General features: G+C 44.5%; 1 protein-coding gene across 1 annotated transcript in view; it reads right to left on the bottom strand.

Annotated features, from left to right (window-relative positions):
- The window catches only part of DTWD2 (DTW domain containing 2), a 96,289-nt gene extending 83,864 nt beyond the window's left edge, over positions 1-12,425 (bottom strand). Inside the window, exon 1 of the mRNA XM_081930765.1 lies at positions 11,448-12,425. Coding sequence (XP_081786891.1) covers positions 11,448-11,623 — 176 coding nt within the window. The 5' untranslated portion in view covers positions 11,624-12,425. The remainder of the gene's footprint in view (positions 1-11,447) is intronic.
- Between the last annotated feature and the right edge of the window lie 462 nt (positions 12,426-12,887).

Genomic DNA, 12,887 nt, shown 5'->3' with positions numbered 1-12,887 from the left:
ACAGCCATCATGGTAGTAGTAGACCTGTTAACTAAGATGTGCCACTTTGTAGCATGCTCACATGCAGTCACAGCGGAAGAAACGGCGAAGTTGTTTGTGGAACATATCTTTAGGTTGCACGGGGCTCCCTCGAGGGTGATCTCAGATCGAGGCAAACAATTTACTTCCAGGTTCTGGAGGAAGCTCATGAGCTTGTTACACGTGGAAGTCAATTTTTCAACTGCCCGGCACCCTGAAACCAACGGGCAGGCGGAAAGGGCAAATGGCATTCTTCAACAATATCTTAGGTGTTATGTCAATGACAGAGAGAACGATTGGGTCGAAAAGTTGGCGTTGGCAGAATTTGCCTACAATAATGCGGAGAATGTGTCCACAGGGATGAGTCCCTTTTTGGCTAATTACGGGTGTCACCCCAGGGCATTTCCAGGGGAAGGAGGGGAGAGATGGAGCGTCCCAGCGGCTGAACATTTTGTAGAAGAGATGGAAGCCATCCATCAGCAGCTCCAGCTCAACTTAGAAAGGGCTAAGGCACAATATAAGAAGCAGGCAGACAAGAACAGAAGGGAAGGTGAAACCATAAGGGTGGGGGATCAAGTGTGGTTGTCAACCCAAGGGTTGCCGTTCAAAGGGGGTTGTAAGAAACTGAGGCCCAGAAGATTGGGACCCTTTGAGGTGATTCAGCAGGTCAACCCGGTAGCTTTCAAACTCCGATTACCCAATCACATGAAATTGCACCCAGTGTTCCACAGGTCGTTACTGTCACCATACAGGGGAGGAGGTGAAGGGGAGCACGTCAGGGGACCAGCCTTGGAAGAGAGGGAACGCCGCAACCATGTAGCGGAAATCCTCGATTCCAGGTGGAAGGGAAATCAGGTGGAGTATTTAGTGGCGTGGGAAGGGGAACCGGAGTCAGAAAACACCTGGGTAAGTGCGCAGGAAGTCAATGACGAGGTTTTAACAGAAACGTTCCACCAAAGGTTCCCGAGGAAACCTCAGCCGATAGCAAGGTTTAGGAGGGAGTATTTCGGCACCACCGATGAGGAAGAGGAAATGGAAGGGTTCGCGGAGTCGGAGTTGGAAGAGGGAGTGGACTCTGATGACGAAGAGTACCTAGAGAGTAGGAACAGCAACAAGTGGAAGGAAGTGTTCGCGACGTCGGAAGATGAGGGAGGTTCTTTCAAGGGTTTTACCTCCTCACCGCCAGTAGGAGAGGAGACGGGAGGGGGTGAAGGGGGCCCTGGAGGGGAGGTGGATGTCAGGGAACTGACATCTAAAGCGCCGGAGGCGCAAAGGCTCACTGAGGGTGAGAGAGCAGTAGCAGCGGAAGAGGGAACCAGTAGAGGGCGAGCAAGAACTCCAAGGGAAAGTGAGTCGGAGGGATGGCTCAGAGACGCTTCAAGCGAAACCAGTGGGGAGGTCTCAGGACCTCCTATAGGGACACCCACACCTCGACGGAAACTGTCACGCCGAGAGGCCAGACGACGTGTTTCCGTTAAGGAGCTTTTATGTTGGAAACGTTTCCGAAAGCAGCCACTTTCGGATTCTACTAGTGATTGACGCAGCCATGCTGGAGGGGCTCCGTCACAGGCAGAGGTTTGAAAGCCTGATCAAACTCTGAGGGACTTGCATTTTACGCACAAGCAGCTCATCGTCCCATCACAGGAAGCTTTTAAAATTTGATGCATTACTGTATTTTAATATTTTGTTGGAAGCTGCCCAGAGTGGCTGTGGAAGCCCAGCCAGATGGGTGGGGTATAAATAAGAAATTTTTTATTTATTATTATTACTACTACTACTACTACTACTACTACTACTATCCATTCTTAAGGAAATCAGCCCTGAGTGCTCACTGGAAAGGACAGATCATGAAGCTGAGGCTCCAATACTTTGGCCACCTCATGAGAAGAGAAGACTCACTGGAAAAGATCCTGATGTTGGGAAAGATTGAGGGCAGAAGGAGAAGGGGACGACAGAGGACGAGATGGTTGGACAGTGTTCTTGAAGCTACCAGCATGAGTTTCACCAAACTGCGGGAGGCAGTGGAAGACAGGAGTGCCTGGTGTGTTCTGGTCCGTGGGGTCACAAAGAGTTGGACACGACTAAACAACAACATTATTATTATTATTATAGAACACTGTGAATCAGGATGCAGGAGCCTCTCGTTGCTATTCCCTGTGGATCCTTCACGGGAGGGAGATCTCCATTTTAGAGCAGGTTGTGTTGCCACAGGCCCACCTACTCTAATATTTCTCTACAAGGAGTACCTGCAGAGAAAATACATTTGGCTCACTGCTCCCTTTTCTGTCACTGCAAATCCCTACTCTGCAAATCGGAGAATATTGCCAAGAATTTCCAAAACAAAGGAAAAAAGCAGCCAATGGAGAAAAGTACCTAAACTGATTGTGAGAGCAGCAGCAAAGGAGATTATCCAAGAGCCCATTTCCTCTTGAAAACTATTCACTATATTCCATTGAAAAAAATCATCCGATACTTAGGACATATCTTTGTGGCAGGGCAAGAATAATAGCAAGTATTTTACACGGTTTGCTGCTTTAAACAAAAGCCTCTTGAACATTTCTCTTTCAGCATTTTGAAGGCCTTATCACATTTGTCTCGGGCAACAATTCATTTCTGCAGTTGGCTAGATGTCTTATACGCACAGCCTGCAGCCAGAATCTTTGTTTAAACTTTGAGGACTTGGCAGAAGCAATTAAGATTAAAGAGATATCAAGCAGGATGTAAATGCTGATGAAGACAGACATTTTTGCCTCAAGAATGGCAAGTGGCGACTTACCTTTATTAGGGTTATTACAGCCAGATAATGATCAACATATATGTCAGTCAAATATGTTTTTTTAAAGGATTTTTCAGGATGCAAAAGCAAATATAATTGTTCCAATGATATCAATAGATTTATCATTCATTGACTTTATTTTGCTCTCGGTGCTGTTGTTTTTTGTAAGAGTTTACAAACTATACTACAAAAGCCTTTCACCAATTATAAGAGTGTATATTTTTAGAGAAAAAATCTTAGCATTTTCTAACATGTTTAATAAGACACCTCCAGTCTATGATCCAAAGGTTTGTTAATACAAATCTTGGGAACAGTGGTTTTGTTTTGTTTTCAAATTTCTCATTAAATGGAATGTTATTGGGAAAATATTAATACACTTCGTAAGTGGACAATTGGGGGGGGATAGTTTTCTCTTTTCCCACTACCACAATATGTGAAATGTGGTGAAAGGCAAAAAATAGGTTATCCAAAAATAGGTCATCTTTTCAGTGAATATACTTGTTATAAGGGGGAAAAACTGCTCCTTTATCCCTTATGGGGTATCCAAGAGCCCGTATAGAGCCTGTATAGAGTCCTTATGTAGGTTCTGTATTGGTAGGAGAAAATAACAGAGGCCAGCCCAAGAATATGGAGAAGCAAAGCAGCTAGTAAGCCTGATCTTTATTAAAACAGTTGCAACAGGGTCCCTCACTCCCCCCCCCCAATGCAGGGAGGGAGGAGAGTGTGATAGGAATTTTATGGTCTTAAATATATGGTAATGTTCATAACTGCACATACATAGATCAACACAGGAAGACCAACCTGGAACCATTTTGATTCCTAAACTGACCAAATCCTTTCTCTGCAAGGTTAAACTGGAAAAGCCTCCCCATTGTCTCTTTCCTCACAAATCCTGTCTCAAGGATATGTCTGTTTGAATAAGGTTTGAGCCTGTGACCTGGCCCAGGAAATAAATACTTTACCACTACAAAGGAATGGCCAGGCTCCCCAGGAAATCCAGTCAAGTAACTTGCCAGACAGGAGATAAACTGTGACAGGAGAAAAACAACATTTAAATTTCTGTGATGTAGGTGGGATGTATCTGAGGGGTGGTCTTAGGTTACACCCCTTCTGTGATGTATGCATGTTTCTGGGGGTGGTCTTGATCTAGAGGATGGGAATTTCAAAAGTCTTTACAAACCCTTGCACAGCATTTTTGGGGGTCCTCTTCCTCTCCTGCGTGTGAGGGGAGTACCCTGTTGCAACAGATCAATAAAGATCAAGCTTACTAGCCGCTTTGCTTCTCAATATTCTCTGGTTGGCCTCTGTTATTTTCTCCTACCAATAGGGAACCTATGTAAGGACTCTATATGGGCTCTTGGATACCCCATAAGGGAAAAGGGCATATTTTTATTTACAACAAGAGGAACCCAGAACAATGGTGTGCAAACTCTTATAAAGACTTTGAAGTTGCCCACCCTGTAGCCAGAGACCACCCCCAAAACACCATGCATACATCACAGAAAGAGGCGGTCTACAGAAGAAAGCCTGTCTGCCAGGATACCTGATCACTGGTCACTGATTGCATTACCTGGACAGCCAGGCCATTCTTTTGTGGCGGTAAATACTTTTAATTCCTGAATCACAAGCTGATCCTATTCACCCACACAAGTACGCCCTTAAGACAGGTAAGCAAAAGACAATGGAGAGACTTTCCCATTTCCTTCCCCCTTGCCAAGAAATATTTGAGGTCACTGGGAGAGTCAAAATGACTTCAGGATTGTTCTCCTGTACTATTTTAGACACGTGGTTTATATACTTATGTATGTATTTGCCTTGTAAATTTATGAACGCTTATTTTATATCTGGGACCCTAGGATTCTTATAACAATACTGATACAGCTTATGATGTTTCAATCTGCACTGAAATATCCTTCTTTTCTCAATCCCATACTCCTCAAGGCAAGACTACAGTTAATACAATCACAGAAGACAAAGCCAATCAAAAGGTAATGACATTAATTAACAAGATTAGTCACTGCTACAGGCAGAGGCTCTTTGTTCTATCAGTCAAGGGACATGGCCATCCAATGATGTCTAATTGTGTGTGTGTGTTTTAATGTCAACAGATCAAATCAGGTAGCAGCCAAATGGAATGAGAGCGGGGCGGATGGCCTGAAAAGATCAAAACTCATCATGTAATAATCAACCCCCAACCAAGTCTTAAAATGTGATCCTAACTCAGTGTGCTACCACATTTAAGAATTGAACATGCAGTATACCCAGTGTAATCTTTTTAGAAAAAGAGATGTCGGATCTCACCATGAACACCTCCCTTGTTCTCTTATAATGGCAATGGCGCCTACTTGATAAGTGCCAGAACTCAGTTCTGGCAACTTCCAACTGAAAAAAGCCCCGAGTATACTAATATTAGAAGGCTGATCGCCAAAGAATTGATGCTTTTGAATTCTGGTGCTGGAGGAGACTCTTGAGAGTCCCATGGACTGCAAGAACATCAAACCTATCCATTCTTAAGGAAATCAGCCCCGAGTGCCCACTGGAAGGACAGATCCTGAAGCTGAGGCTCCAATACTTTGGCCACCTCATGAGAAGAGAAGACTCCCTGGAAAAGACCCTGATGTTGTGAAAGATGGAGGGCACAAGGAGAAGGGGATGACAGAGGACGAGATGGTTGGACAGTGTTCTCGAAGGTACTAATATGAGTTTGACCAAACTGCGGGAGGCAGTGGAAGACAAGTGCCTGGCGTGCTCTGGTCCATGAGGTCATGAAGAGTCGACATGACTAAACGACTAAACAACAAATACTAATATTGATGCAAGTATGAGATTGAAATAAAAACAAATATGTTAGTTCATATTTCTCTGGTGTCAGAGAGTGGGAGATATCCAAGTTATATTCCAGTGACTAGATTTTACTAGTCAAACAGATGTTCAAGTAGTGGTAATAATCCTAATTGTTAAACAAATGCCAAACAAATCAGAAGGTATGTGAAACCAACTATTCCTATTTAAGTTTATCTAAGAATTCCCAATATCCATCCAGTTCCCAACATAATTTCCCGGACTACCAATGCTGCAAGATGAAGCTGCACACTTACCTAGGATTAAACCACAGGATTAAACACTGTGTGACAACTCAAAAGACCTCTGAGTACATATGCAAAGGACTGCAGTGTTTCAAAACAAGACCCAAGACAGGGTTCAGAAGTTAGGCTCATTTGGGGTTACTAGAGGCAGGAAACTGCTTAACTCCTATTCCAAGGATGCATTCATTTGATTTTCTTTACATCCTTTCATATAAGTGAAATGGTGTTATTCGCCCATATGAAAAAAATAGGCTGGTACAGAAACTATGAGACGATGGTCCAATGCATCTGGGCAAGACGAACAGCATGTGCACACACTTGTAACACATCCCATAGCTACCACTGCCAGAACTGCTCATCCCTAGAAGCCACACAACTTTGATTCTGGTACATGGAGTGTACATTGAGGAGAGAGTTGGGAACACTCAGCAGCTTAAGTAAGCAGGAGGAGGGGGACCACTTCTCCAATTCTTCAGGTCACTTCCTGAAAAACTTGCGTCCTCTTCTATTCCAAGAGCATCTTTATGTCCCCTTCGCAGGCATTAGATCAGGGATCAGCAAGCTTTTTCAGCATGGGGCTGGTCCACTGTCCCTCAGACCCTGGGGGGGGCAGACTATATTTTGAAAGGAAAAAAAATAAACTAATTCCTATGCCCCACAAATAACCCAGAGAAGCATTTTAAATTGTAGCAGGAACCCCCCCACCCCAATCATTCTGTTTGTACAAACTTCACTCACACTCACACACTACATACGCCACACTTCTGTTATAAATTCATAGAAAAATCAGCCATACATTGGATTTGCACTGTTCCATTTTTATTTTACTCCATATGACAAGGACTATCAAAGGGAGATGGCTTGGTTCTGGTCAGCCATAATCCCTTCACCATCCCAGCACATCCACAGGAGCCCTGCCCAGTTGTTATGCCAACCCTGATGATCCCAGACAGAAGACAATCAAGATCACAAAGAACTTGCATATGGGAGTGGATTCATCATGGACTGAAACAAAGGACAATGATCAGATCTTCCCTCTGGGGGCAGGAAACTGCAAACTCCACTTTGTCTCCTGGAAGTGACTCATGGGGAGGGGGAAAGGAGGAACCAGCCAGGTGACAGGACACTCAGGTTACCATCAACTCCTCCCTCAACCCCTCCTTTCTGTAATGTATGCATGATGTTTCTGGGGGTGGGCTTGACCTAGAGGAGGGGAATTTCAAAAGTTTTTATAAGACCTTGCACACTATTCTTCTTGGTCTTTTCCTCTCTCCTGCAAGTGAGGGGAACACCCTGTTGCAACAGTTCAATAAAGGCCAAGCCTACTGGCTGCTGTTTTGCTCCAAGTTATCCTGGTTGGTGTCTTTGTTTTGTCCAAGGGAGCCCTCGGATTTTTCCGGTAACAAAATAAAAGCACACATTCTACTCATGTAAAAACACGCTCATTCCCGGACTGTCCGCGGGCCGGATTTAGAAGGCGATTGGGCCGGATCCGGCCCCTGGGCCTTAGTTTGCCTACCCATGCATTAGATGCTCTAGGGAAGTGCAAAGCATCGTTCCTATACTAAATTCAGAGCTGTATGCATCGCATAAGCAGATGAATGGCAGAAGATGGGCAAAAAGAGTTGGAGGACTGGGACACATTCTCTTACAAAATAATATCCCATTATCTCATCTATACATCCTTGTACACCAAAGCAGACTAATGTGCACTCTGCTACATACGAGGATCTACGCACATCTGCCAACCAACAGGTGAAGCTCCCTTATACCGAATCAAACAACTAATCCAGACCACTGATCTATCTAGCTCAGCACTGGGAATGGCTCAACAGGATTTCAGACTGGGGTCTTTCACAGCTTGGGACAGATGCTAAAGACTGAGCTTGGGGATCTTCTGCATGCAAAACATTGGGAGAAGGGGAAAGGTAGAGTAGGTTTAGAAAGGGAAATGGAATTGGAGAAGTTTGGTAAATGCTGCTCATGTGTCAATACATACAGTAACATTGTTATCACAACACCAAAACATACACATACCTGCTACAAACCGAGGTTATTACTAGGACGAACATGGAGGGGATGTCTGAAAGAGGACTGGAACTAAAAACTGATTCTAAAAAAGTCTTCAGATAGGCTTCCTGAAATAGCAGGGACTTTCAAAGAACTGGTGGATTATACAGATATATCTATTAAATGATGAAAGTTGTTGCAAAAAGAGCACCTAACCTCACCATGCAACAGTTATCCAGGAAGCACTGCAAGAAGTACATATAAGTAATTCTACCCTGTCAAGGCACTGAGATGGACTGAAAGGCCTATCTTTTTCTGAAAAGCTTACATCTGAAAAGCTCTGATGGCTTGTAAACATACCCATTAGGGACTTAATTAGGAGGGACTAAAACATCTCTCATCACCTGCAAAGCTTATTCCCACCATCTAGCACATTAGCCAGTGCATTAATTCTCTAAATCAAGGCAGCCTTTCCGCTGAATTACAAATGAGCCATTTCAAATACCGGTACTCCTCTCTCTCTCTGACTGACAAATCTCAAAAGTTAAATTTAATAAACCTCTCTTGGTGATGGCAGCCGTTACTCACACGAGCAAAAATGTCAAGGCTAGCAGATATCTCTAAGGCCCAGAAGCACCGGCATGATTATGATAGAAAGTTCACAGAGGGACTGTGGAATAATAGTTTATAACAGAACTCTGATTTACTAAATTTCACCAGTTCAGTCAACTTCATAGCTATGGAGCACAAGGCAGTTATTTGCAAGACTCCACTGTGCAAATTAAGTGAATCCTCCACCTGGTCTGTTAAAACATTAGAATCATAGTTTTTGGACTGACACATACATACATACATACATACATATACTGTAATACATAAATAATTTTAGACAGGTTTCTTTCTTCTTCTTTTCTACTTTCATGAATACAAGCTAAGATTTCATAATCCAATTAGAAAATTGAGGAGGCAGCAAGAAAGCCTAGGAGGTAAAGCAGACAAGCAAATTTTATATATATTTCTAATTTCTTAGGTGAACTGAAGCCAGAGTCAGCCCAAGGATATATAAAATAGGTAAGAGGGCTAACTTCTGTGGCCAAGTATATATTGATTTAATTTACCGTAACTTCTAGTCCACCATTCTCACAATTCAAGAGAAATCAAAAACTCCCCCAAAAAGAAGAACAAATTAAGCAACTGCAGCAGCCCACCAATAAGAGAAAGGGATGAGACTATCTGACCTGAGCAATGCCAGATTTCTGCACAAGCTATGTAGTCGACATTTTAGGGCCTCAGTTTATGAGGTGCCTCTAAATACCACTGCCCCCCAAAAGCTAGTCAGATAGTCAGTTTTTAGTTGCATCTTCACCTACATACCTATATAGCAAATACAAAACTTCATTCTTTCCATTTTCATTGTCCGTTGAACAATCAACCTTTAAGGTAATGCTATGTGGCCACTTAGGGACGCAGGTGGCGCTGTGAGTTAAACCACAGAGCTTAGGACTTGCTGATCAGAAGGTCAGCAATTCGAATCCCCATGATGGGGTGAGCTCCCGTTGCTCGGTCCCTGCCAGAAGTGGCTTAGTCATGCTGGCCACATGACCTGGAAGCTGTACGCCGGCTCCCTCAGCCAATAAAGCGAGATGAGCGCCGCAACCCCAGAGTCGGTCACGACTGGACCTAATGGTCAAGGGTCCCTTTACCCTTACCTTACTAAGGCCTCAGAGTATTTTAATCCTGCCCTGGGCCAAATGAGGAAAGGTGAGCTTTGGCACCTGCTTGCCTCTCCTCTGTGACCTTCTCCAAAGACCCTGCTGCCAGTTCCAGCATCCTGGGTCTAACAGTTTTATAACAGCTCCTTGCAGGGCTGCATCATCTTCCTGGGACAGCGGGGAAGGGTGCAAGAAAGGCAAGGAACACCACAGTTTGCGCAAGTGGGTGAAGAGGCTGGTTTAATTTTTATGTAGTGACAAGGAAGAGAAGGCCTTTTCTGTGGTGGCACACCCAACTTTGAAATGCCCCACCCCACCCCCAAGGAGACAAATATTCCGCTAACATTACAACTGTTTTGGTGCCAGGTTAAGACATTTTAATTTACTTTTTGTGGGGGTCCCATTTGTAGTTTTCTATTTGAAATGCTGCTGAAGTGGGCTGCTTGTGGAAGGTGAAAGAAACATGGGGAAATGACTTTTTCCTCCGTCTCCAATAGTACCTTTCGTCAAAAAAGATCCTATCCTATCTGGAATCGACAACAGTAACAGCACAGATGTGCCTATATAAACATGCAAGGGGTTGCGTACTGCTAAGTAAGTACTCTGAGTAGATGCGATGAAATTCATGGACCACAGTCAACCACAATTACTTCAATTGCCAAAATAAATAAGATGCATGGGGTGTTTTTAGATTCAGGGGTGTTTTTTTAATACAAAAACTTGCAAGAACACAATTGCTCACTAGATGGCAGCACAGTGCCACCAATGCATGTTGCTTAGTGGCAATCGCATATGCCTTCAAAAAGGTCACATTATGGTTAGATCATTAGTTGTAATATTCTGTCAAACCCAAATGTAATGGGGGATCCTATGAGTATTCCCTCAAAGGTATGTCTCACTGCATCCCATTGAGCTTCGTGGCTGAGTAGGGATTGGAACTTTGGACTTCGCAGTTTGATGCTCTTCTAAACACATGGGTATGCATCTGTGCCAATCGCCTTCTATATCTGGCCCGTGGACAGTCCGGGAATCAGCGTGTTTTTACATAAGTAGAATGTGTCCTTTTATTTAAAATGCATCTCTGGATTATTTGTGGGGCTTGCCTGGTGTTTTTACATGAGTAGAATGTGTGCTTTTCTTTAAAATGCATCTCTGGGTTATTTGTGGAGCATAGAAATTCATTCATTTCCCCCCCAAAATATAGTCCGGCCTCCCACAAGGTCTGAGGGACAGTGGACCGCCCCCCTGCTGAAAAAGTTTGCTGACCCCCTGCTCTAACCACTATGCACCACAGCTGTCTTTCTTGATAGCAGCAGCAGCAGGAAATAAAAGCAGTATCTTATCATATCTTATCTTATCCAAACGAGCCGCCTATCTAATCTCTCTCTCTATTTAAAGTTACAGGAAGATAGCCGTGTTGGTCTGCCATAGTCGAAACAAAATAAAAATAAAAATTCCTTCCAGTAGCACCTTAGAGACCAACTAAGTTTGCTATTGTGCTTTCGTGTGCATGCACACTTCATGTTGTATCTTAATTCTTTTAGTCCTTAATTTAATTCTTAATAAATTGTCTCTAAGGTGCTACTGGAAGGATTTTTTTTTAATTTTGTTTCTCTATTTAAAGACAGCAACAAAGCGAGGAGAGGAGGGAAAGAGAGACAGAGATCCTCCTTTTCCTCAGAGGCGCCATAAAACTGAGAAGCGGGGAGGTGGAAAGAGGTTGGCGAAGGTGCACCGCCGCCTCTCCGCCACTAGGGGGCGCGGGCGGGCGGACAGGCGGTGTCACGTGACCTCCGCGCGCCACGGCGGCCTGCCTTCATTCTAGCCTCGCGCCGCGTCACTCACCCGCAACGGCCGCACTCCGGCCTCCGCGCGCTGAGCTCCACGGGAAGCTCCCAGAGGCCCCCGCAGTCTTCCGCTTCTTCCTGGGGGCCGCTTTCCGGAGCGGGAGGCCTCGGCAGCGGCTCCTCGTCTTTTCTGCCCCCCGCGGGGTCCGTTGCCGGCGTCTCCCTCCCCTCCATCGCTTCTGCCCTGCGCCGGAACGTTCGGGAGAGGGCGCTAGGACCCCGCCGGTCCCCGAAAGTTGGAACGCCGGCGGCCGTGTGATGGGAAAAGGGCTTTCCTTCTTCTCCAGCCCCCGCCGGACATGCTCAGCCAATCAGAAAGGCGGCTCCAGCCAATCGGGAAGCAGCGTGCTCTTCAAAGGCTTGGGCTGTTCCCGCAGAATGATGCCTTTGCCTCTCTTGAGCCGGGAGATACCTGTGCTAAGTGCTGGGTGCGAATCACCGCCTTACCCGGATCCTGAGAGTTCAGATCTGTTCTCCGCTTGTAGTAAGGTCTAGGACATCTTGTTCTGCGGCACAGCAAGTTCTCCTATGGATCAGTTAATGATTAAGGAACTGGAAGTAAGAGAATAAGAAAATGGACAGTTTTCCCAGAGGGGGGATGTAGGAGATGCAGATCCTCCAAAGATCAGCTTTATGAACAAGTTGTTGTTTTTAACTTGCTCATTAGTGATATTCACACGTTACATTCAATGAGTGTACACTCATTCATATATTCACATGCATCCTTCACAGAATGTGCAATCGCTAGTCAACATGCCTTTGATACCACCAAAAGGAAATGGCTTCAATGACTCTTGTCACATGCGTCATTGAAGCAATTCCGTTTTACTGGCAGCAAGACAAGGGCATACCAGTCCTGATGTATTTCCTGAAACAGTTTCCTACCAAGTAAGAATAGTGGCAGAGTGGGATGCAATGTTGCTCTTCGTTTTTTCCTATTTTCCAAACTCCAGTGGTGAAGCTAGTTAATTTTAGACCTTGGACTTTATAGTCTTATGACCTCTGTTCTTCTCACCCCACTGGGTGAGAAGAACTTCAGTTATAAAGCTCACTAGAGCAAGTTTGAGAAAGGGGAAATGAAGAGCAACACTAAATTCCACACTGCCACAATTCTTATTATTGAATGTAAACCTTTGTAGAAACTTTTCCAGGAAGTTCAACATGACTGACATGCCCTGCCTTGTTGCCAGTAAAATGGAATTGTTTCAATTGTAATAAGTCACTGAATCTATTTCCTTTTGCTTGCAGCAGATGTGTGCAGACTAAAGATTGTTCACTTGCTGAATGTTACATGTGAATAACCACACATGTACAGCTCTACTACTTGTGTACCAAGGTACAAAGACTGCACACTTAATGTAACATAAGAAGAGCCCTATAGAGTTACAAGTGAGCAGTGAAGTAGCCCTGTTTGCTGATAACCACCAAATTGTGCAGG

This window comes from Podarcis melisellensis (assembly GCF_964234715.1).
Source record: "Podarcis melisellensis genome assembly, chromosome: 11".
Lineage (NCBI taxonomy): Eukaryota > Metazoa > Chordata > Lepidosauria > Squamata > Lacertidae > Podarcis > Podarcis melisellensis.
This window is presented reverse-complemented; position numbering and strand designations above follow the sequence as displayed.